Here is a 25,919-nt window from a genome sequence, read left to right as displayed (position 1 = left end):
CTGAAAGCAAGCATGAACCCTGAGGCTCATTCACCAGCACTGGCCACCAGAACTCATCAGGTGGATGAAAGGGTGAGGGTGCATCCAGGTGTTGAGCCCATATCAACCTTGTTTGAGGCAAGAATTCTCCCCCCGCCCCCAGCACTTCAATTCAGTCAGCGCCCAGGTATCACCACTTCTGTGCACCTCAACCAAGGAGAGCTCCAGAATTTTTCAGCACTCTGCACTACCTTTGGAGGGCTGGAGGAAGACGACAGCCCACTCAGCAGGTTCTTATAGCGCTGAGATCCGTGCAGCCTGATTTTGCTCTTTGCCACCGATTCTACAGCTCCCAGGCAGCCTTTCTCGGTTTGGGTCAGCCTGCAGCCATCTGACCAGAGCTTGATTACCAGGTTGGGTGCTTCACATACAAACCCCCACTTTGTGGGCCACTGAGGACTTCCAACATGAAAGGTACTGAATCTGCAGGTAACTGGAGGCAGGCTCTAAAGCAGAGCTCAAACCCTGATTACACACCACTTTCTGGCGGAGTTAGCTGATGAAGGTTAATGTCTGAGGAGCCAAGGGCCCTCAGTTTCTTCCCCTGTAAAACACAGCTAATAAAAGAAGATACCTATTAAGATTATGAGTACTGAAGGAGACAATATATGTAAAGTGATTCGTTATGTTTTTGGCACATAATAAGCACTCAGTCCCTGTTAACTGTTACAGTTTTCCACTGGGGCTGCTTTCCCACAATGCGGTGATTAGGAATTGCTCAGGTTTTTGGAGTGTGGAAGGGAATCGCTGGATGGTCTGAACCATAATCTGGCGAGGGGGCTCCTGAGGGAGAGTCAGGCATACAGAGCCAAATCCAGTCCCCGCACCTTTCACGCCGTCCGCCCCTTCTTCTAGCGCTCTGTGTTCTACCCTTCCGCCGCCCAGGGATCCGTGCCGAGGTACAACTATCCCTGTGTCCCCCTGCACAGTAGAGAGCACACTAGCATATTCCAAAGGTGCTCCCCAAGAAAGACGGGAAGTGCACCTCCTGGAGGGCCCGGACCGGCTTCCAGAGTCAGAAATCTCTGCTGCCCAGTTGCGTTATCGTGGCGGAGCCTCAGCCCAGTCCCCGAACCTACTACGCAGCCCTGCCCCAGAGCGGTCGGGAGCCAGAAGCCGCTGGCACGGATTAGGATCCGGGATCCGGTTCACGCGGCTTCCCAGCCTGCCGGCGGAGGCAGCTCCCGCAGGAGCCTCGAGGGAGCCGGGAGGGTGGGGTGGAGGCGGGCGGGGCCTCCGCCGCGGCGGGCGGGGCGTGGGTGGGTCTTCAGCACCCGAGCCACCCCCTCCCCCGGCTGGTCCGCAGCCCCGCCCCGGCCCCTCCCTCCGGCCTGTGCGGCGGGTCCGGCGGCGGCGCCGGCGCGGGGACAGGCGGAGGCACGGGACGTGGGGCGGCGCCGCGGGCAGGGCTGGGCGGACGGGCGCTGGCAGCGGGGGCAGAGCCGCGGGCCGCTCCGAGTGGCCGCAGTCTGGGCCTTGGTCCTCCCATCCTGCTCCGCCGCGGTGAGTGCGACAGGCGGCCCCCAGGGGTGCGTTTGTGTCCCTGTCTGCCTGGCTCCGGGTCCAAGTCGAACGGCGGTGTGTCTGTCCAAGTGTCTGTGGGTGGGGGCACAGATGCTTTTCGAAAGCTGTGTCTGTCTCTGTCCACGTGAGGCGTGTCCGTGTCCGTGAGAGCAGTGGGGGGATTCTTCGGGCTGTGGCTGCTCACGTGAGGTCCATGTTTGAGGGGGGAGGCGCGGGTGGATGGGTGATGGTTCCTTGGAGGAGCTCGAGGTTTGGGAGCTTGTGTATGTTGGCGGAGGGTGTCGAACGCTTCGGCCGAGGGTGGTGGTGGTGTGGCGGGTGGGGTTGCTGAATGGGACTCTGCAATCTTGTGGCCCAGCTCGTCTGAGGGGTTCCTTTCTCCCTGGTGCAGACACTTCCACCCCTGGCTCCTCCACCCCCTTCATCCTCCTTAGGCACCCAGAAGCCCACCAGTCCGGGTGGAGGACACTCTTTTCCTCCTCTAGCGCTGCTCCCTGGACAGGAAGCCTCATCCGGAGGCTGCTTGTTGTAGGAAAGGACCCCTCTGATTCCCCTTCAGCCTGGGCCCCGCCTGGAGGACCCCAGGCCCCTCCCTGGTTCTAGCCTCCTCCCTTCTGGACTTGGCTTCAGATCCTGGGCTGCAAACCTGCAGGGACAGATGGTTGCAGGTTGGGGGGGCAGGCTGCACCCCAGGGAGGTCGGTCTGACTGAAGGCAGGCCCTGGGCTTGTTCCTGGTGTGGGGGGGTCTCTGATGTGGACAGCATAAACCCACAACTAGCTCCAGTAGGAAGACGAGATCTGCGAGGTTGGAGTGGGTGCAGAGGTCTTTTTCACAGGTCTTTCCCTGTTTGTCCGTCCAGCTCACCAGTGCCCATTCATCCCCTAAGTAGGGCTCTGATTTGCTGCAGAATTGGAATCAGAGCTGCAGGCCTGACAGGTGCCCTGCCTCTCTTGGCTTGCATGCCTCCGGTGACAGAGCACTTGCTACCTTATACTGTGGAAGAGCTTTTTTATGTTAAGTAGATGTCTTTTTCCTTGAAACTTTGTTTACTTGTCTTGTTATTGCCTGTGCTTTTGCCTCTCTGTCTGGCGAGAGGGAACTGCAGTGATTTAAACATGGCTCTCCTGTCACCAACATATACTGAGCACCCTCTGTGTGCCAGGTGCTGCCTCAGCCACTTAGGGGACAATAGCATTCTTGCTGAGAGAAGAGCTTGAGCAAAGGCCCACAGTTGTGTTAATACAGTCGGTGTTCAGAAAAACAGCAAAACCATAAGGCTAGAGTAGAGGGTGCCCAAATGGAGTGTCATGGGTGCCCTAAACTTAGCAAACATTTGTTTTGGAAGGGAGGTGAGGGGCAACTACAACCATCCTCTAACACACCTAGTCTTACTGTGGAAATCAGCAATCAAATCCCCAAGGTGGGATTTAATCATGGCACATAATACAGTCTGTAGGGACCTTTGGCTGGAAAGAGAACCTTGGGAATCACAGATTTGGGGAACAAAAAGACCCCCCTCCAATCTCAATATATAAGTAAGGGGTGGAGTAGAAACTTGCCCAGAGTCTTACCTTGCAGTAGTGAGATTAGTGACAGAGACAAGGCTAGCTCCTAAATCTCGTGACCTGTTACTTGGTTACACTTTAGAGTCAGAATCAAGAATATAGTCATAGCTAGTATCTGAAAGGTAAAAGAACAGGAAGAATTGAGAAGATTCCCAGGGTTCTGGCTCACGTGGCCAGGTAGGTAGTGGTATGTTTTATTGAGAGGAGAAATACCAGCAGGAAGAGTAGGTTAAGGGAAGATGAATTCAGTTTTAGACTAATCTCTGTGCATCATCCATGTAGAGATGTCCAAGATATGGTTGGATATATGGGCCTGGTGTTCAAAAAAGTTTCCTGCAAAGGAGATAAGGCTTTGCAAGTCAAGTGGATGGTAACTGAAACCATGGGAAATGATGAGATTTCCCAGGCAGAATATGAAACTAAGAGAAGAGGCCCTTGATCAAAGCCCTGGGGAATTAGACATTTAAGGAATGGGCAGTGAAGGCACGGCCAGAGAGGCAGGTGGAGAACCCCTAGCAAGTGAATCATGAACACACCTAGTACAACCTCTGCCCTTTTGAGTCTTGCTCTCTTGCCCCAACTGGTCCATCTTTCTTAATTTTTCATGCTTCTGTTCCTTTACTCACTGTTTTCCCACTGTACCTGTCAAGCTCCTGCAAGACTCAGCTCATATATCCCTTCCTCTGGAAGCCCTCTTTATTCTCCTCCACCACCTTCAGAGTTAGAGATTTCCTCCTTTTTTCAGCCACAACAGTTTGAATATGTCAGTATCATGACACCACATTACGGTTGTATATTTCCATGTCTCTTTCCCACACTAGTCTGAGAACTTGTGAGGGGCATGGTGTACATCTGTCTCCGCTTTGTGTCTCCAGTTCCCAGGTTAAGAGCCTGGTCCAGAGTATGCCCAGGGCAGTCTGATTGTTTGCTAGGCTAATCAGCTGATTGGATGGTTCATCTACCTGCTCACTCTGGCAGTGGTGGGGGAGAAAGCACTGTGAATTTCATCACTTTCCTTCCTTGTCAATCTGACTGAAAGGATTCCTTGGCATTCAGGACTTTACCTCCTCCAGGGATTTTTCTGTTCCAGAGAAACCCCTGAAACTGTAACCTGCAGTCATTGTCATTTTGCTGAGGTCTCAAATGATCAAATACACTTGGGGGTTAGTGTACAAGACTGAGTCATTTTAAGAAGTAAGTGAGCCATACTGACCTCTTGCATCATTTTCTAACAATGCCTTGGTCACCTACCTCTAGCCACAGCTGTGTAAATCATGTATCCTGGGACTCTCATGAGGTTGTAGGAGGAAGTCTTGGGGGAAACTGGATGCTGTGTGAGAATTTGGAGAAACTGAAAAACCTTGAAACATATCCTTTGCAGATGGCAAGGATCTAATGGAGTCAGCACTGACTTTCTTCATTTGCTCACAATCAACTTCCTTCTCAGCTCTCTGGATCTGGCTTCCTCTCCTCCAGCCTCTGGAAACCATGCTCCCTAAAGTTAAAGACAGCTTTCTTCTGCTTTAGATCCTAGGGCCTCTCTGCAGCATTTCACAATGAAGGTTATTCCCTTATTCATGAAGCTTTTTCTCCCTTGGTCTTGACAATATTTCTCCTTCCTGGTTTCTCCTGCCTCTCAGGCCACACCTTTTCAATTTATTTGCAAGCAAGCTTTGTTTCCTGGGCCTATCCCTTAAATTTTGAGGTTCCTCAGGCACAGTCACAGGCTCTCCTTTCTTTCCTTACAGTGCCTGGGTCATGTCAGCCAATTCCAAGGCTCTAGGCACCATCTCTACACCAGTGACTCCCAAATCCCTGTCTCCAGGCTGACCTCTTTCCCAGGCTCCGGCCTACATTTCCCGTTGGCAGCAGGACCTCTCCATTCACATGCCCCATAGGCACCTCAGATTTATCTTATGAAAACACTGAACTTTTCATCCTTTCATCCAGCTGCTCCTCTTCCAAGCCAGAACACAAGGAATCATCTCCAATTCTTTCTTCTCTATTCTTCACATCCCACCAACCAGTCATCAAGTTCTGTTGATTCTGCTCTATGAAATCTACTTCTCTCTACCTCCCCTTTGCTACTCCCCTACTCAAGGCCATCATCACCCCTCTTGTGGAATATCATGCATCTCACCTTTCCCCTGGTGACCCTTCTAAACTGTTTTTCACACAGCAGTCAAAAAGTGACTCTTGTGGCTCGATCACTTCATACTTTAACCCTCTCTACCCCCGCAACCCTCCCACCCCCCACCCCAAAGTTTCCCTTGCTCTTTGAATAAAGCCTTAATCCCCAAACAGGGAAGAGTAAGTCTAAACTCCTTAATAAGGCCAACAAAGCATTGTGTGATCTAGCTCCTGCCTATCACTCCATTTCATTTCCTAGCCCTCTTCTGTCAGTGTGTGATTCAAGCTCCTGAAGTAGAAAGTACCATGCTCTGTAACTCTTACTCATCCTGGGGCTCTCAGTGTAAATGACACTTTCTTCAGGAGAACTCTCTTGACCCCCAACCTTCAGTAACCCCTCTCCCCTGCCCCAGCTCTAGGTTAGGTGAGCTCTCTGCTCCTGTAGCAACCCGTGCTTCCCCACAGACCCTTCCACATTGCCTTGTAGTAATCTGTTAGATTGTATAGCCCATGAAGACTGCACTGAGACTATTTATCCTTGTATTCCCCGTTCTAGCAGAGGGGTTGAGTGAATGCTGTATGTGGAAATGAGGTGCCTTTAGAACTGAGCCATAAAAGATGGGTGGGATAAGGGATGTAGGGATGCAGTGGGCAGCCTGAGGAAGGAGGGTGAACTCTCAGCTCTGAGTTCAAGATCTTCCAAATTTGCTCTGTGAAAATCAGTCCACCTAAACCATCACCTATAGGACCTTGGGGCCAGATCCCCAGGACACGATGGGATGGGAGAGGTGGGAGTAGGAGCCCAAGAGAAGGGAATCTTAGTGATTCAGGCTGGGGGATGGCCTCCATGGTTGCATGCCCAGCAAGTCTGGGTGGGGAACTGAAGCAGGAAGAGGAAGGGAGGGAGGAGCTGTCCGTCCTTGGATGTAGTCCAGTCGCCGCCCGTGTGTGACAAGCTGGGAGAGCCCCTTGGGTTTGGAGTGAGGCGGAGCCTGGTATCCAGCTGCCCCAGTAGGGCCCGGTAGACCACTCCTACTCTTCCTCCCAAGCCCTCCCCTTCACCAGATAGGAGCTTCCGCTTAGCTCCCGCCTCCTGTTCCTTCCACCAACCCTCAGTCTGTCCTCCTCCTGCTGTGTTGTTCTCCTGTTAGGTCTACCTGGAGAACCTCAGAATGCCAGTGCCTGCATCAGGAGAGGATTCTCTCAGGGATGCCCTTCCTATCCTATTTCTACTCATGCCCACCCTTACACAAACATAAGACATATGCAGTTCAACTCTTCTTCTGCTCCTCCCCAAACCTGGTGAGGGTTCTGGACTGGCCCCCACACGTTTGTTCGTTCATTCACTCATTGTCTTTACAGAGCCTATGGTGCATCTAGCTGGGCACAGATAGTGGTTATTCTAACCATGGCCTGTTTTGAAGGAGTCCAGCTGTCTTTCTGCCTCCCTTCATGGCCACATTTCTCTCATGAACTGTCTACAGCCACTATTGTTAATGTCTTGGTCTCCATTCATCACTCAGCCCCTCCAGCCCCGCTGCTGCCCCTGCTGGGCCACCACAGCCAGACCTGGTGGGCATTCCTGTCTTTATTTGCCTCCATCATCCCTTATTTCTTGAATCACTCTCTTCCTTGGATTTATTTGGGTCCATGGTCTCTTGGTTTTCTTCCACCCCTTTGGGTTCTCCTTTGCCCTGCACTCTCTGTCCCTAGGCAGACTCATCCATTCTCATTGCTTTAATGCCATTAATATGCCAATGCTTCCAAATCGGTAGCCAGCCAGATTCTATTCTACCCAGCTTATATTCTATTCCTTGCTTGACATCTCTACCTGGATATCATACAGTGCCTCAAACTTTGCTTGCTGAAAACAGAATGCCCCACATCAGTTCCTCACCTTTCATGGTCTCTGGGCATGGCCCACCACGTGCTCAAGTGAGGAATCTGGGAGTCATGATCGGCATTACCTTTTTTCTTTTCACACCCAATCCATCATGATGTCTTTTTGATTCAGCCTCATGAATATTTTTCGAATAAGTCTACCCTTTTGCCTATATCTCTGCTAATACCCAGGATCATCTGACAGGAAGAACTGAGGCAGCTTCCTAACTGGTCTCCCTGCCTCCACTCTGGTTCCTCCTAATCCCCACAGCTACCAGAGGAGCTTTTTAATTTATTTTTATTTTTTTGTAAATTACACCATGCCACCCCCCCCACCCCCAATTAGTATAAAGTCCCAATTCTTAACATTAAGGTTCTTGATGACCTAATTTTATCCTACCTTCCCAGACTCACCTCTTGCCTTTTATTCACTTTGCACTGACCGCATGGTCCTTTCAGGTTCTCAGTGAGCCTTCTGCCTAAGAACTTCCATTCCTGCTGTTCCTTCAGCCCAGAATGATTTCCCCCACCTCACTCCTTGATGCCCCCACCCTCATCTCTACCATTTTCCTTCCATTCTTCAGAGCTCAACTTAAAACTTACCTCAACTTACCTGGTTGGAGAGGCCCTCTCTGATCACCCAAACAAAAAAGTGTTGTTTCTCATAGGAGCCTTTCTTCTTTTTAGCACTCTCCTCCCCCACAATGTATAAGTATGTATTTGTTTATTTGCTTTTAAAATATATGTCAGGACACCTGGGTGGCATAGTCAGTTAAGTGTCTGACACTTGGTTTCAGCTCAGGTCATGATCTCATGGTTGTGGGATCGAGCCCCACATCTGGCTCCTTACTCAGAATGGAGTCTGCTTGGGATTCTCTCTCTCCGTCTGCCTCTGTCCCTCCTGCTGGTACACATGCTCTTTCTCTAAGATAAATAAATCTTTAAAAAAATAAATAAACAATAAAATAAAATATATCTTACCACTCCCCACCACAAGGACAGTAACCATATCTGTTTTGTTTATCACTCTATCCCCATCACCTACACAAAGTAGACACTTAATTAAATATTTGTTGAATTATGGAATCAATTCAATAAATATGGATCAGTCCTTATGTCAGGCTCCATGCTAAGTGTTAGGAATTAAAAAATAAGATATAATGCCTGCCTTTAAGAACTCTGCCTTCAGGGCACCTGGGTGGCTCAGTGGGATAAGCCTCTGCCTTTGGCTCAGGTCATGATCCCAGGGTCCTGGGATCGAGCCCTGCATCTGGCTCTCTGCTCGGTAGGGAGCCTGCTTCCCCCCTCCCTCTATCTGCCTCTCTGCCTGCTTATCTCTCTCTCTGTAAAAAAAAAAAAAAAAAAAAAAAAAAAAAAAGCTTAAAAAAAAAAAAAGAACTCTGCCTGCAGTGAAGGAAGAAGAGAAGTAACGAGAAAATTACAGTATAGCATATCCAGGCTAGAATAGAGGAATTACAGAGTATGGAGGGACCTAAAAGTGGAATACCTAACCCAGACTTCAGGAAATCAGGGAGGACCTTCTGGAGGAAGTGACATTTATGTGGGGACCTGAAAGATGAGTGGGAGTCAGCCAGGTAAATGGGGACTTGGAAGAAGATCTCAGGCAAAGAGAACAGAATATGTGACTTCCCAGAAGCAAAAGGGAACAAGTTTTCCAGGAACTAAAGAGAAGCCAATGTGACTGATCACAGAATAATGAGACATGAGGTAGTGGAGGGAGGTATGGGCCAGACAAAGCTAAGTCTTGTTGGCCACTCTGAGGAGTTTGAACTTTGTCTTCTGGACAGTGGAGAACCACTGAAGGGTTTTAACAGGGGTTGGCGACAAGGTGGAACCTGTGTTTTAGGAGCATCAGTCCAGCTGCCAGGGGCTTGGATGAGAGGCACAAGCAAGGAGACAAGGATACCAATTAGGAGGCTGCTGATGTATAGCAGGAGAGATTTGGTGGCAACCTGAACTGAGGGTAGTAGCTATGTGCTTGGAGAAAAGGGGAGAAGATATTCCAGAGGCAGACTCCGCCAGACCTGATACTGACTAGATGTGAATTCTGATTGAATATGATCCCAGACAGGTGTGCTGGGAGGTGGGTTGGAGCATAAGTAGAAGAGCCACAGGTAGTTAGGAGAGATCCTCCAGGAAGAGGGTCTCCTGGAGGAGGATTTGGGGAGGGCAGAGGAAGTGAAGGATGGGTATGTCACTGAAAGTGGGCATCCCTGTACTGTGCACTCAACATACACTATTGCAAATTCTCAAAACATCCGTTTGAAATTGCAAATGAGGAAACTGAGGCTCAGAGAGGTTATATGGATTATCTGAGGTCACATACCTTGTTAGAGGCTGAGCTGGGTTTGAAACCCAATCTAAGCCTACGTCTGTGGTTTTAACCAGAGCACCATGCTCAGAAGCCCCTCAGCCCACCTACTTCACCCTGTTCCTTTCTGGTCACTGCCCGTCCTGCCTCTGGCAGGGAAGAAATGGAGTTGGTTCTCTGCAGGGGATTTGAGTGGTGGGGCTCAGGTGGGGAGAGGACGTGTGGGCCTCCCTGGGACTGACCATCTCTCTGTACACAGGCTGGTGTGAGTGGCGGGAACCATCTGTGGGCACCATGGCAAAGAGGGAGGACAGCCCTGGCCCAGAGGTCCAGCCAATGGACAAGCAGTTCCTGGTGTGCAGCATCTGCCTGGATCGCTACCGATGCCCCAAGGTTCTGCCTTGCCTGCATACCTTTTGTGAGAGGTGAGGGGGTGTGTGTATGGGGGAGGTATGAAGTCCTTGCAGGCCCGCCTGAGATGGGGGTGGCACATGTAAAATTGTAGGTGGGGAGGGAAACATAGGCACATATAGGGCAGCAGATGTACTCCAACCTGCTGGAGATGAACTTTTGGTGCAAGAATGTATGAGAGGACCAGAAGCTGCTAACACTGGGCCACGGTCCCTGCCCCTTCCCAAACCTCAAGCAGCTTTCAACACTGCCAGAGATATCAGACAGAGACGTCATCCATGAGTGGCAGCACCTGAAGAGTTTGTCAGCAGTGGGAGGATGGTTGACAGTCTGTCCTTCCCTGCTTGTCTTCATGGTTGTCCTGAGACACTGTTGAAAGGCAGCCACTTCCCACCTTTAGGCTTTTAGCCAGTATTTATTTATTGAGCATCTACTATGTGCCAGACTATCCCAGGCATGGGGTATGATAAGCAGACAGATGTAATACTTGCTCTTAAAGAGCTTTCAGTGTAGGTAAAGGGGAAAGATAGTAATCAAATGATCATATAGCCAGACTATAGATAAATATCACCCCCTTCATAAGGCTGCAAATAAAGTGCTAAGCTATGAGAGTTTAGCTAGGGTCTGTCACAGTTCGGAGAAGGAGGGAAGGCTTCCCTGAGGGGCGACCTGGAGTATGCACTAAATGAAGTTGGTGACTTAACTAGTGAAGGGAGTGGTAGGAGCCTTCTACGCAGAAGGAAGAACATGGGACAGGTATGTGGCCTGAGGGAATGTGTCAGGTAAGGGGGCCTGGAGGAAACCTGGTGAGGTGGGAGCAGAGCAGTGTGACTGACATGGTGGGGGTGAAGCTGGAGCGGGACGTGAGGCCCACACCACAGGGGGCTTTGTAGACCTGTCAGAGAATTTTGCCTTTACTCTGAGGGCCCCAGGAAGCCTCTGGTCCCGGGGTCTTCTCACCATTGCCTCCACCCAGGCCTTCTTGCTGCCTTCTGCCTTCACGGAAAGCTGCCTCTGCCACAGGGACACACTTCCTTTCCAGCCCCACTGCTCTTTAAAATGTCAGCTCTGCTGCTCTCCCCCTGTCATCAACTGGAAGCAGTTCCAGCCTTCTGGCTTCTTCCAGGCTCTTCCATCAACCTGGGTGATTTCACTTCTCATTTAGGCCTCTTGGTTCTCAACTGTTTCTCCAGAAGCATCCTCCATACCACTTCCAGATGCCTGGATCTTGCCATCATCCAGAACAATATCGCCTCTGTGGTCATAAACTCTGGTATCCCACTCCTGGCTCCCATTACCCCAGTCCCACTATACCAGCTTTGACTAGATATAGACGTCCCGCCACCTCAACTGCTCCTTCTCCCAGCTGCCAGCTCCATCCTTTCCTACCCGTGCCAGGCCCTATGGCTGACCATCTCTGTGACCTATGTGACCATGCCACAGTTCCCTCAGGTCTTTGTTCTTTTCTGAACCCCTGCAGCAGATGCTCAACCCCGGATCACAACTGTAATTGGACATCTCTGCACCTCCTCCTCCTCAGGCCCAGATCACTGAGCAGTCCTGGAAAAAATCAGTGCCTGAGAAATGATGATACCAGTAGCAACAGTGTATCCATTGCTTACTATTTGCGGGGCTCTGGCTAAGTGATAGACATGTGCTGAATCCCTTAATCCTCACAATAGATACTTTATTATCCCCATTTTAGAGGGGAGTAAACTAGGCTTCAGAGTCAGTGAGTAAGAATTGTTTCTGAGGCTCCACAGTAAGTAGACAGCTGAGGTCTGGATCCAGTTTTGACTACAGGGCGTTCCCTGTTAACTACTACTCATTTATCTCTTGGTCCCTGCTCTCTAAGAGTTTATGCCTTAGTGGGGGGAGTGACTGACAGTAAGCAAGCTAATAACTGAACAGGAGAGTTGTAGCCTGTGCTAAGTGCTTTGTAGGAAATAAGCAAGGATTGAGTGGAGGTGGTTGGGCCAGGGGCTATTCTGCATAGAGTCATCAGGGAAGGCTTCCCTGAGGAGGTGATATTTGACCTGAGGCCTGAGGATGAGGAGACAGACTTGCTGATTGTTCCAGGCAATGGGAAAAACCCATGCCAAGGCCTTCAGGAAGGGGTAGTCTGGGCATGTTCAGAGATCAAAAGAAATGAGTGTGGCTGACTGAGGAGGATGAAGTAAAATCTAAAAGCGCCAGGACACTTCATGGAGGAACTTGGTGGTTTTAGAAAACTGTTTAGATTTTATTCTAAACGCAATGGGAAACCATTGGAGGAGGGCTTTTGCTTTTGTTTTGGGCAAGGGATTAACGTGACATAAATTAGATTTTAAAGCTCCCTCTGGCTGCTGTGTTGGAGAATGGATTACAGAGGAGCAAGAATGGAAAGAGGAAACCAGTTAGGAAGGTAGTGGAAGCCAGGTGTGCTGAACACGTAGGAATGAGGTCTTGATGAGTTCGAAGGTATTTTGCTGGGGAAACCCCAGATTCAGTGAGCTGGGCAGAACTGCAGGGGGACAGATTTTAATGGCTGAAATTCAGATTTCAGGGTTGATGCAGTGACTGGCGATGAGAAATGGGAGGTCTGCAGAGCATGAGAAGAGACAGCTGAGGTGAAGTGGAGGAAGAGATCACTGGGTTTGAGGAGGTCAAGGAATTGAGATCTTGATGCTGGATGGATCACCTCATGGATGTCAGAGCCCCTGAGAGTGATGGCAGGAGTGTATGTATACGTGGGGGAGGGACTGTGTTGGGGGTCAGCAGTGACAGAAGAGAGTGAGCCAGAAGAAAGTCTTCAGCCACTGGGGAAGTAACCATGATAGCAACTGAAGATAGTAACAGGAGAGTGGTATAGACAGAAGGCATGAGCTTCCAAAGAGCTGAAGAAGAACAGAAATGTTCCAGCTGCAGGGTGGGTGGGGAGGACTCAACCCCACCTTCTGGACCTAAGGAATGTGGAGTATGAGACCACTTTCTACTTGAGACAACTGCTGGGAAAACTAGGTCACAAATAAGTTAATATTTATAAAGCACTTAGAATTGTGCCTGGCACATAGTGTTTGTTAAATAAATAAAAATTAATTAATGCAGATCCAGAGGTGTAGAGAACATTAAAAGACTGGGGATATGGGAAAGTGTGCACCATGCAGATCTTCCCTCCATAGATTTGTGGTCTCCAAACACAGCCAGGGGCTGTGTGTTTCTAGAAAGCTTCTTCTCCTCCTCCCTTCAGTGACTAATCCCAGCCCTCACCAGTCTCCTGAACCTCTCCTTCACTCTTAGCATCTGATCTTGCCTGAAGCAACCGAGGGATCCTCTGTAACTTCACCCCTGTGCTCTCTCTTTCCCCCTTTCCCCACTCAGAGAATGGGGTCCACTTCTCCTCCTCAGGCCATTCAGAGCCATTACCCCCTCCCAGAGCCCTGTCCATGCTTCTTCTTGATTCTATGTCTCCTTCTCTCCTGGCTCTGCAACTGATAAACGTGCTCAAGGCTCCTCGTTCCTTGATAGCTGCCACGCAGTCCCTCAAGCCCCTTTTGTCTCAAACTCCCATCCTCCCATTCACTTTTCAACCAGCAGCAGTCAAGCTTTCCTTTTCCTGGTACTCCCTACCCCCTGCCCCCCAGTTTTCCGTACCAACAAAAGTACTCTCACATTGGCGAAATTCAGGGGGCCTTTTTCTAGTCCTTACCTTCCCTGACTCCTCAGCCACTTTTGACACTGATCACTGATCCTTCCCTCCTTCAGGAAACGCACTACCCACTTTACTGCCTTGTCAGTGTCTCTCCTCCTACCTCTCTGCTGGTTCCTCTTTGCTCTCATTCCATATTTGCTCTATCCTGCTCTTCTCACTGAACATGTCTTTTGGGCTGATCTCATCCTCTCCCATGGCTACAGAAGCTACCTCAATGTCAGTGCCATCCCCATCTCTCCTTGCCTTTTCCCCAGCTGTCTCCTGGGCCCCTACTACTTGGATGTCCCACTGTTCCAATAAACTTAGCCAGGTCAAAGCTGAATGCCTTTATAAACCACTCCTCTTTCTGTGTTTTTCATCTTAGTGACTGTCAGCACCATCCACTCAGTCATCTAAGCTAGGAATCTGGGAGTCAACCAAGACTCATCTTTCACTCCCTATATCTACTCAGACCTAACACCTCCTACTTCTATACTTCTTAAATACTTCTCAAATTTGTTCCAGCTCATAGTCTACATTGCTACTGCCTAATTCCGGGTTTTTCTCATCTACTGCAAGATCTCTTACAAGACTATTGCGAGAGTATCTTGGCTAACCACATGTTTTGCCTTGGATTTGAATCCAGACTCCAGTGCTCACTGGCTTTGTTACCTTGGACAGCTTTCCCTTTTTGAGTCCATTAACATAAACATAAAGCATAAAGCACAGGACCTGTCACATAGTACTTAATAAACAGTAACTGGATGATGATGACGATGATGATGATGCTGTGTGCTGTCTCATCACATTCAAATTCAACCTCCTCAGAGGCAATGAAGATTATAGAACATAAACCTGGCTGTACCATGCTCCTGGTGTTCCCTATTGCTATTGGGATATTTTCTTTTTTTCTTTTTTCTTTATATTTTATTTATTATAGTGAGAGATAAAGAGTATGCATGAGCAGGGGAAGGGGCAGAGGCAGAGGGAAGGGGAGAAGCAGACTCCCCTCTGAGCAGGTAGCCCAAAGTAGGGATCAATCCCAGAATAACAGGATGCAGGGATCATGACCTGAGCTGAAGGTAGATGCTTAACCAACTGAACCACTCAGGTGTCCCTGGGATAATTTCTAACCTCCTAATGTGGCCCATGTGACCTTCTATGCTTCTCTCTCCAGACTTCTTTTACCATTTCTTGCCTCGAACTCGATCTCCAGCCACCTCACACTGCTTCCTTACTTACATGATGCAGTTTCTCACCACCTTCTGGGTCTTGGACACCCTTCCTCTTCTCCCTGCACTTTTCTTTTGTTAGGCTAACATTGACTTATCCAGGACGATTTAGCTTAAATCCTCTGAAGGCTTTTCTGGCTTTTCTGTCCACAGCAACCCCTCCCAGGGCCAGATGCCCCTTCTACACATTTCCTTATTATTGCATGTACAGTATTCTGTTAATAATAAATAATACTAATACCCTACAATACATAGTGCTGTGAGTTGGCATGTAAGCACTTCAATTTAATCCTCCCTCCAGTACCCTGTGAAGTCTGTGCTGTCTCCATTTTACAAAGGAAGGATCCTTGGCTCATAAAAGGTATGTCATTTAGCAGGGGTCTCATAGATGACCGACCTAGGAGTTGAACCCAGCAGCCTAATTTCAGGCTGCGAGTTGGCATGTGAGTTGTGAGTTGCCATGCCCTCACCATTATACTATTAACTTCTATAAACTCTTCCTGTGACTTTTTTTCCTCTATCAACTTGGAAATATTTTAGAGATGGGCACTGTGGTTTATCTGTTTATCGCCAGAGCTTGGCCCAGATTTGGCAAGAGTAGGCAGTCAGTAAATGTTTAATGAGTTGATGGGAGGAGGAGCTAGTTGTACATTTTCTATGAGACCGGTTTGTAAACCCCTGTGAAAGGTGAGCCTGTGTTTGTGCAGTGTGAGGAATGCAGATCTGTCTGCTCTTCTGAGAGAGATCAGGGATATGTTTTACTCAGTAGTGAAAGGTGAGGCCTTTCACACCTGTTGGCAGAACAAGACGTGTGTGCTAATAAGAGAGATTACAGAATGAAGTATACATCTGTGAGGAGAATTGGCATTCCTGGAAGGCATGAGGAGGGGTGCACTGATTTTGCCCACTCCTCCTTCCTCTGACTCCCCCTCCTCCCTGGCCAGATGCCTCCAGAACTACATACCTGCCCAGAGCCTGACGCTGTCATGTCCGGTGTGTCGGCAGACATCCATCCTCCCCGAGCAGGGTGTCTCAGCACTGCAGAACAACTTCTTCATCAGCAGCCTCATGGAGGCGATGCAGCAGGCACCTGATGGGGCCCACGACCCGGAGGACCCCCACCCCCTCAGCGCAGTGGCTGGCCGCCCCCTCTCCTGCCCCAACCATGAAGGCAAGGTGGGCCCAAGCAGGCCCAGTGAGGCCAGGACTTGGGGTGGAGGGTGAGGAGCGGTTGCGGGAGGGGCCAAGTGGCTGTGGGTGAGAGGGTGACTCTCTGGATAAGTGGTCCAGGTAGGGAGCACACCTGGAAGGTGAAGGGCAAGAAGGGCAGAGCGGGAGGGGAGGAGGCAAAGCAGTTTGGTGTCTAGCCATTGCCTGACTGGAGCGTTTTTGCCGCCAGACGATGGAGTTTTACTGTGAGGCCTGCGAAACTGCCATGTGTGGCGAGTGCCGCGCCGGGGAGCACCGGGAGCACGGCACCGTGCTGCTGCGAGACGTGGTGGAGCAGCACAAGGCGGCCCTGCAGCGCCAGCTCGAGGCGGTGCGCGGCCGGTAGGAGCGGGGGAGGGGGGGGAATCTGGGCTGCGGGACCCTGGGGATGCTAGAAATAAAACTGTTCTGGAGGGCAGGGAGGTCTTGGGGAGGGGATCTCCTGGACAACACAGTAGATTCTGCCCTGAGAAGGAATGGTTTGGTGAAGCCATCCTCAGGCAACCCCGGTTAAGAGATGTTTCCCCTCCCTAGACTGCCGCAGCTGTCCGCAGCTATCGCCTTAGTGGGGGGCATCAGCCAGCAGCTGCAGGAGCGCAAAGCAGAGGCCCTGGCCCAGATCAGCGCAGCCTTCGAGGACCTGGAGCAAGCACTGCAGCAGCGCAAGCAGGCTCTGGTTAGCGACCTGGAGGCCATCTGTGGGGCCAAGCAGAAGGTGCGTCTGTTCACCCTTCCCTACCACCATCCGTTGTGAGATGGCCTTACTGCCACCATGCTTTCCATACCTGGGCACCCCTTGCCCCAGACTATACTTTCTGCTCCCTGACTTGGCCCCATAGGTACCGCGGGATCTGTGTTCCTTGTCCATACTCACCCTCTTGCATTTCTTTCATGCTATAGTACTGTAAGGTCATGAGGAATCACAGAGACCCTTTCGGTGCCAGTGTGCGCACCCAACCCTCCCCCAACCCCTCCTCAGGTGTTGCAGACCCAGTTAGACACACTGCGCCAGGGTCAAGAACACATCGGCAGCAGCTGCAGCTTCGCTGAGCAGGCACTGCGCCTGGGCTCGGCCCCGGAGGTGTTGCTAGTGCGCAAGCACATGCGAGAGCGGCTGGCAGCATTGGCGGCCCAGGCCTTCCCGGAGCGGCCACATGAGAACGCGCAGCTGGAACTGGTCCTCGAGGTCGACGGGCTGCGGCGGTCGGTGCTCAATCTTGGCGCGCTGCTCACCACGAGCGCTACCGCACACGAGACGGTGGCGACGGGAGAGGGCCTGCGCCAGGCGCTGGTGGGCCAGCCCGCCTCGCTCACCGTCACTACCAAAGACAAGGATGGGAGGCTGGTGCGCACAGGCAGCGCGGAGCTGCGCGCCGAGATCACCGGCCCCGACGGCACGCGCCTTCCTGTGCCGGTGGTGGACCACAAGAATGGCACATACGAGCTAGTGTACACGGCGCGCGCCGAAGGCGAGCTGCTCCTCTCAGTGCTGCTCTACGGACAGCCGGTGCGCGGCAGCCCCTTCCGCGTGCGTGCCCTGCGTCCTGGGGACCTGCCACCTTCCCCAGACGACGTCAAGCGCCGCGTCAAGTCCCCCGGCGGCCCGGGCAGCCACGTGCGCCAGAAGGCTGTGCGTCGGCCCAGCTCCATGTACAGCACGGGCGGCAAACGGAAGGACAACCCCATTGAGGACGAGCTTGTCTTCCGTGTTGGTACAGAAGGCTGAGGGCGGGGCCAGATGGGGCGGGCTCAGTCTATTGGGCAGGGCGGATTGGGAGGGCGACTCTAAATGACCTCAGCGAACTGTTTTGTTTTCCTTCCCTGCCTTCCCCACAGGCAGCCGAGGAAGGGAGAAGGGCGAATTCACCAATTTACAGGGAGTGTCGGCAGCTAGCAGCGGCCGGATAGTGGTAGCAGACAGTAACAACCAATGTATCCAGGTAAGCGCCTTTCCTCTTCTCCCGTGATGCCAGTAAAGGTCCTCAAACTACAGCCTCCTGAAAAAACAGTGTACAGGTTACCTCTTGAAAGATGAACCAGCCCTTGAAGATAGTACCAGTACTTTAAGAGCAGTGAATCATAGCACCATCCCTCACCAGCCCCCCACCCTCCACTTGCTATCCACTCCCACCGGTCGCAACACTATCCTGCCCCTTCATGGTTAGGCACGGGGTTTTACTTTGCTTGCAGCCTCTACCTCCCAGGCCTGGCCTCAGGCCACACGAACTCCTGGACCCCAAAGATCTGGTTCATTCTTCATACACTTCTATCTGTTTGATCCTCCACCTGAGGGGCTTCCTTTCTGCCCTGTCACCACGTGGTCTGGATGTAGGCTCCCTGCTTTCGTTTCATCGTACCAGCTTGGCTCCCGAGTGTATCTTGTCTCTGCTGGTCTGCAAACATCTGGTTGGCTAGACAGTCAGATGGGGGTAACTTGTGAAAAGAGGTGTCTTCTAGAGGCTAAACTATAGTGCAGCCTCACAGGTAGTCCTGTCCCTGGTGCTCCCAGTCCCTCACATACCTGATGAAAGCATCTGCTGCACAACACAAATGCACATGGCCTCACTGTACTTTGAGCTCCTTAAAGCCAGGAAGCATGTTTTTCTCTCTCTTTTCCTTGTATTGAGCCCAGAGCCTAGTGACAGACACCCACTTCGGAGACGGTACAGCAGCAGTTCAAAGCTCAGGCTCTGAAACCGGACACCTGGGCTTGAATCCCAGCTCTACCACTTACTGACAAGTCACGTGATCTCTCTGAGCTTCAGTTAACTCATTTGTAAAATTAGGAAAAGAATACCTCATGGAGTTGCTGGGAGCATTAAAATGACATAATGCACAGTGTCTGACACCTGGTGAACCTTCTAATGTTAGGTATTGTTAAAAATATCATTGTCCAGGTGGAGACTGTAAACAAAAGCCAGAAGGTAGGAGAGTGCTGGAGGGGGTTGTTAAGGGAACTGGAAGTATCCCAGGCAGCTGGACATAGATTACTATTAGGAGCTGAGTAGCTGAGGTCACGTTGTAAACAGTTTCAGAGAGGATGCTGTGGAATTTTGATTTTATCCTGTTCTGGATTGTTTCTAACTACCATGCACTTCAGTTCTTGAAAACATTTTATCAGGTGGCAAAACTTCTCTTGAAGATCCTTACTTCACAACACCTATAAATTTAAAATTATTCCTGACCCTATCTGAGTATCCCTGCCACAGGTCTGTCACCTCAATGTCAGCTGCTCCCACCCCCTGCTTTCCATGTTAGCAGGCTGAAGGTGCCAGGAACTCTTCCATGGCCATATTCCTGGTCCTGTCCAGTCTGCTTTTACTCCTACCCTATTCCTAAGGGCAGAGGAATGGAGAGGTGCAGGGCAGCACATGGAAACATTTCAGTCCAGCCTAGACAGGGAGGGATCAGGTGGAAGGGGGTGGTGCCGAGGCCCTACTCAGTCCCACCCTCCACCTTCCAACTCCTTTTCTCCTCCTTATGCCAGGGATGGCTTTTGGTCCAAAAACTGAGATTTGGGAAAGTGTCCCTGGTGTGCACACACGGGTGCTCACATGCATGCAAAGATGTATGCTGCTTTGTCTCCCTGAAGAGGGACTGGGGAATTGAGAGGGAGGGCCTTGGGGAGCCCCCTCTCCTCTCCGGATACCTGCTGCTCCTACAGCAGCCCTCCTTCTCGATCCTACTCCACCTGCCTCCTAATTTCATAACTGGTAGGAGGTGGGCTCTTGGATTCCAGAGCTGAGTTTCTGCTTCTCTTATTTTGGGGTCTTTTAGGCTCCCAGATAGATGTTGTCTCCCCTCCCCATTCATGAGGTTTGATGACCTTGTGAACTTTTCCTCCTTTGGACTGTCTATGGTGACAGCTGAGGCAGATCCCTTTGTTTTGCCGAATCAGCATCAGCTGGCAGGAGAGAAAAAACATTTTGTGATTTTGAATGAAAAATTTGATTTGTATATATTATATCCTTGTGTAATAGTCTTAGTCTTTTTAAAAATAGTCTTTATAAAAAGTTTTTATCAGCTCTTCTGTGGAAACTTCCTCATTTCCTTCAGGCAGAATATTAATCACATTCTTCTCTGAGTTTCCTCAGCCTTTGCTGTAGCACTTTCCATTCTTTATCAGAGTCACTGGTTAGTTGTGTTATTTTTTTAGTCTCTCTGCTCCCCCCACCCCACTAGACTCAGATCCTGAAGTTACTAAGGGCAACCATGGTATAGCTCAAGGACCAAACTAAGACACCAGCAGATTAGGGGTGTTAAGAAAGCAAATATGGCAGGTTTTGGTGAGCTTTCAGATGTCAAGGGAGAAGAGGGGATCAAGAATGGCAGGACCTGGGGCAATGGGTCGTAGGTGCTGCCATTCAGGAGGAAGCCAGGCTATCAGTTGGTGAGTTCCCTTCTGCACATGTTGAGCATGAGATGGCTGTGCAGCAGCTGAGAGGAGATGCCCAGCTCTGTGTGAGCTCGAGCTAAGGAATTCATGCGTTTGTTGACTGCCTTCCATGTGCCCATTGCTGTGCCAGGAGTGCAAATGCAGCGGCAAAGGCAGCCAGTCTCTGTCTCACCTGAGGCTTACCTCCTTAGGAGATAAGGGTACTCAGCAGTTCATTGCAGGAGTGACCGTCTTTCACAGGAAAACTATAAAGTGTAGGTCATGGAGGCCTGCCTTTACCTGTGTGTATTGATTCAAGGCCTGGAGTTGGTCCTGAAATACTTCTCTGAGGAAGTGACCTGGAAATTTCTGAGAATCACAAGATGAATAGGAGTTGACCATTTGTCGGAGGTGGGATAAGAGCGGAAGGGAAGAGCTAGACACCCCCCACCCCCGCCCCACCGCCCGCCACCACAAAGCCTCAGTGTTGAGCTGGAAACTGAGCTGCTCAGACTGGTGGGGAAGGTGAGCAGGGGGCAGTCACACAGCCTCACTGTTAATCTGTCAGGTCCTTTTAGTCCCTCTGACATCAGCTCTTCTGCTCAGGGTGCCTGCCTCTCATGCTGGCTAGGGCTAGCCTGCCACAGGGGACCAGGGCAGATTCCAGCCATTGGGCTGACCAGCCAGCTGAGGGCATGCTGGAAGTCCACATCAGGAGGAGTTGATGTTTGCTGGTGGGACCAGTTCAAACATCCCTTCAGGTCTAAGAGATGGGGATGGGGCAGGCGGCCTAGTCCACTAAGGAAGGAACAGGTCTAGATGGAAGAGCAGGGCAAGACCCAGAACTTGAGTTCCCCAAGGCTGCTCCCGGCTCTGACTCATCTTGTGTCCCTAGAGCATGTAACAGAGCAAAGCATGTGAGGCTTGTATAGTGGGTGGTTTTGGCTGTGAAGAAGAAACAAGAAGGTTTGGCTGTAGAGGGAAGGAGCTTTAAAGGAACTTTAAAGGAGGTGCTCTTAGGATGGGGAGACCTGAGCATGTTGGGCGGCTAAGGGAGGAGGTAGGAGTGGGGGAAAGGTTGGAAGGTTCACTCTGTCCAGGAGAAGGTTACCTTGCCAGCCTCTTAGCCTGGATATGCTCATCCTTGTTCGCCACCCCACCCTTTCTTGTCCGCTACCAAGTCTTATTGTCTTCCTCCCATATCTCTTGAGTCCATCTTTGCTCCAGCAAGTGCCCTGCAACAAACTATCATCCCTTTTCACCTGGACCAGTGCAACACCTCTGACTGCCCAGCTAGTGCCCAGTTTGGACTCCTCTCTGCAGCCAGAGTACTGTTTCTTAAAAGTTCCCATGTGTTTTTTCCAACACCAGCAAGCAGCTCTCAGTGGACACTGAGCAGGTGTCCTGCAAATTTAACTGATTTTGACTCTGTCTACCTAGAGATAGTATCACTTCCCATAAGACAGTCTCCATGTCAGATGCCAGTCTCAAGTCCAAGTTGTTACTTATGCTTCTGACTGACCAGCTATAAATTGGAGGGTCATACGACCCCCTCTTCAGGTTCAATTAATTTGCTATAGTGCCTCATAGAATTCAGAGGAACATTTAATTATGTCTACCAGTTTACTGTAAAGGATACAGATGAATAGCCAGATGGAGAAGTACATAGGGGGAGGTCTAGAAGAGTCTCTAGTGTGGGAACTCTGGTCCCTGTAGAACTGGGGCATGCCACCCTCCCAGCACCCACCTGGGAGCACATCAAATCTCTGCCTTCCCCTCTTCTTCCCAGAGGTTGGTGGATAGGGCTGAAAGTTCCAACCCTTTAATGATTTGGTCTTTCTGGTGACCAGCCCCATCTTGAAGCTGTGTAGGGGCCCCATCCTAAGTCACCCCATTAGCATAAACTCAAAAGGGGCTCCTTGTGAATGACAAAAGACACTCCTATTAATCAGAAAATTCAAAGGGTTTGAGGAGCTCTGCACCAGGCACTGGGGACAAAGACCAAGTATATTTCTTGTTATACCACAAAAGTGAATCTCATCTTGTCACTCCCCTGCCCAGAAATGTTCAGTAAATCCTCACTACACCCACGATAAAACCCTACTTCTCCTGCTATTCATGGGAGTGCTCCCTGCACTCCCAGCCACCCTGGGCAACCAGTGCCCATCCTGGACACTGTGCCTTTTACATACTGTTCACTCTGCTTAAAATGCCTTTCCTCTTCCTTTCCTGGCCAGCATGGTTTGTCTCTTGGCATCCTTATTAGGCTATGAACCCAGATAGTCCTTTCTCAGGGCCTTTCCTGGCATCCACCCTCCCCCCTCACATCATGTTCCTAGAGTCTCTCTCATCATGCCTGTGCTGCATGTCACCTCAGGTCTGCAGCTATGTCTGATTCTTCTCTGTACCCCTCAGCATGGTGTCAGTAAGTGCTTGTTGAATGGCTGAATGATTACGGGGGGTCTCCTCCCTCAGGATCTTGCTCCCTTCCCTCTGTGCCCACAGTCTCTCCCCTCCTCCCCGCTCCTTCCCTTGCTCCTCTGCTCCAGGTTTTCTCCAATGAAGGCCAGTTCAAATTCCGCTTTGGGGTCCGAGGGCGCTCACCTGGGCAGCTGCAGCGCCCCACAGGTGTGGCAGTGGACACCAATGGAGACATTATTGTGGCAGACTATGACAACCGTTGGGTCAGCATCTTCTCCCCTGAGGGCAAATTCAAGGTAAGAGGCCTACGGTCTTGGTGTTCTGCATTAGTGGTGGCCAGCTGAGGTGAGCTTAGTGGTTAGGGTCTGGGATGGTCCATCCCCAGCCCAAGCTTCTCCTTTATTGTCAGGCTGGGACTACTCTCCCCACAAGGCAGGATAAAGCACCTAATGGTATTCCCTTCTTCCAGACCAAGATTGGAGCTGGCCGCCTCATGGGCCCCAAAGGCGTGGCTGTAGACCGGAACGGACATATCATTGTGGTTGACAACAAGTCTTGCTGCGTCTTTACCTTCCAGCCCAATGGGAAGCTGGTTGGCCGTTTTGGGGGCCGTGGGGCCACCGACCGTCACTTTGCAGGTATTGGGGAACAATTCAGAGATCTATTCTGATATCCCAGCCCCAGAGAGCTATCCTGGTTACCCCAGATTTAACCACCCCTCCTCTTATACTTTGGCCTTAGAGGACCCTGTCCCTTTACTGTACCCTGGTACCATCATCCCAGAGGCACCTGTCAGCCTTTGAGGCCCCACCCCTCTTCTAACAGCCTAGCTTTGTCATCCCGGATACTCTTCTCCATCCCACTCTGTATCCCAGCTCACTGCCTTAGAAACCACTTTGTATTTTCAGGGCCCCATTTTGTGGCTGTGAACAACAAGAATGAAATTGTAGTGACGGATTTCCATAACCATTCGGTGAAGGTCAGTGTCCTCCTGCCTTCTATGACTGCTGTCCCAACATCCTTTCCTCTTTTACAAGACCCCTCTCTGCCTCACCTCCCCCGCCACCACCTTGAGATCATTCATTTGAACAATAAACATTTATGGCATGGCTACTTTGTCCCAGGCACTATGCTGGAAGCTGGGGATACAGTGATGAACAAGGCAAATATGCTGTCTGTCTTCTTGGTAATGGTCTAGCAGGGAAGAAGTGAAGTAGCATATCACAGTGTATTATTTTGTTACAGTTGTGTGGTAGGGAAGTGCAGGGAACTGTGTGAGGGCATAGCATAAGCATTTGATTCAGGTGTGATGGAGAACCCCCTAAAGCAGCAGGGGAATTCTCCAGAAGGGAGAGGAGGAGGAGAGGACTTCAGGCAAAGGGGACAGGAGGAGCAAAGAACTGGTAGGAACACTTTAGTGTGTTCAAGAAACCACAAGTAGTTCAGACTGAGTTTGAAGAGGGGAGTGGTTCAAGTGCCAATGAGTCTCATGTGCCTGTGAAGGGGCTTGTTCTCTTCCCAAGAGCCGTGGGGAGTCACTGAAGTCTTGCAGGCTGCAGGGCAATGCAGTCCTGTGTCTTAGAAAGATCACTCTGGCTGTGGTGAGACTAGTGTCAGGGAGGTCTGTCTTCTGTAGTAATCGAGATGGGAAATGTTGAGGACCACTGCAGTGGCAATATATACAGTGGGGTGCAGATTTGAGATCGAATCAGCAGGTTGTGTGAATTCCCTGGTTATCAAGCAGGGGAGAAGGTGGAGTTGAGAATGACTGAGAAAGAGAGTATGGGGGAAGTTGAGCTGTTGGATTTGATCTGTCCGAGGGACAATACCTGGAGATAGTCAGTAGACAGTGGTAAGCATGGCTGTGAAGCCTGGGAGGAACTGGGCTGGAGCTACAGATCTGGGGGTCCTCAGCCCTGGGGCTTCACCCTGCCCCCTCTAATGCCCTGCCCTCTGCCTGAGGCCACTTCCCCAGCCCCCAGCCCTTTCCCCTGCCAGGTGTACAGTGCCGACGGTGAGTTCCTCTTCAAGTTTGGCTCCCATGGCGAGGGCAATGGGCAGTTCAACGCCCCCACGGGAGTAGCGGTGGACTCCAACGGGAACATCATCGTGGCTGACTGGGGCAACAGTCGTATCCAGGTGAGGCTTTGGGAAGCAGGGTGGTGAGGCTTCCTGCTGTGCTCTGTGCACCCCTCTCCCTCTCCCTGGAAATGCCTCCCACCTGCCTGATCTCACCTCTCCTTCCATTGTCCACTCACTCTCCAGGTATTCGACAGCTCTGGTTCCTTCCTGTCCTACATCAACACGTCTGCAGAGCCACTGTATGGCCCCCAGGGCCTGGCACTGACCTCAGATGGACACGTGGTGGTGGCCGATGCTGGCAACCACTGCTTTAAAGCTTATCGCTACCTCCAGTAGCTGCACAGGGGCTCTGCCTGGCTCATGGAGGGACAGACATGGGGGGATTGGACAAGAGGGTCTGGCCAGGAGGTGGGCTGGACCTGGCAGCACTGAATGTGGGCTGTGGGCGTGGGTGAGCCCAGTGCCCTCCCTCTCCCTCTCTCCCAACCCCACGGTTGCACTTTATTTATTCGGTTCTTGCTTTGGTGACTGGGTGGGCCTGGACTGTGGTCCCAAGGATGTGTGCAGAGCTTCACCCTACCCTCCACCCTTTACATACTTGCCCTGTCCCATCAGTCTGCTCCCCACCCACCCCCAGCCTGGGTCCAGAACAGCCTCTTACTCCAGGGCAGAAGTCCCTCTGGTTGTCTCCCTACCACTCCGTACACACTGACAGAGACAGCAATACCCCACCCCCCATATTAAGTAAATGTGTTCACCAAGATGGTTTTGTTGCTTTCTTGTGGGGTAGGGCTGTGAGGGTACCGGAGGTTGGGACTCGTTCTGAACTAAAAGACAGGCAAGCAGGTCGGCAGAGGATCCAGATTCCCAAAGAGCCCTGACATTTTAAAGTTTCAGGAATGGAGCACAAGGGAGGGTGAACCCTGGGGCTCTTAGGCACCTGCCAGATCCCTGTCCCTAGGCCTGCATCTCCTGCAGACTCAGTAAGTCCTTTGGCTGCCTGCCCTACAGCTGAGAAGGAACCTGGGAAAATGATCCTTGCCCAG

General features: G+C 51.0%; 1 protein-coding gene across 3 annotated transcripts; it reads left to right on the top strand.

Moving 5' to 3' along the window:
• Positions 1–1,373: 1,373 nt before the first annotated feature.
• TRIM3 (tripartite motif containing 3) lies at positions 1,374–25,635 on the top strand. 3 transcript variants are annotated; one of them, XM_047692493.1, is made up of 12 exons: positions 1,376–1,542; positions 9,733–9,898; positions 15,731–15,962; positions 16,186–16,337; positions 16,530–16,710; positions 16,975–17,707; positions 17,832–17,935; positions 22,920–23,087; positions 23,261–23,429; positions 23,700–23,770; positions 24,790–24,930; positions 25,057–25,635. In XM_047692493.1, exons 2-12 carry the CDS (start codon positions 9,768–9,770, stop codon positions 25,207–25,209), a joined length of 2,235 nt encoding a protein of 744 aa, XP_047548449.1. In that variant the 5' UTR covers positions 1,376–1,542; positions 9,733–9,767; the 3' UTR covers positions 25,210–25,635. The 3 variants fall into 3 exon arrangements, with proteins under 3 accessions (XP_047548451.1, XP_047548449.1, XP_047548450.1); XM_047692494.1 differs by having other exon boundaries at positions 1,376–1,568; XM_047692495.1 differs by lacking the exons at positions 24,790–24,930; positions 25,057–25,635 and adding an exon at positions 24,536–24,783 and having other exon boundaries at positions 1,374–1,542.
• The last annotated feature ends 284 nt before the right edge of the window (positions 25,636–25,919 follow it).

The sequence above is a fragment of the Lutra lutra genome, chromosome 10 (genome assembly GCF_902655055.1).
Source record: "Lutra lutra chromosome 10, mLutLut1.2, whole genome shotgun sequence".
Lineage (NCBI taxonomy): Eukaryota > Metazoa > Chordata > Mammalia > Carnivora > Mustelidae > Lutra > Lutra lutra.
Note: the sequence above shows the minus strand (reverse complement) of the source record. Positions and strands in the feature narration are given on the sequence as shown.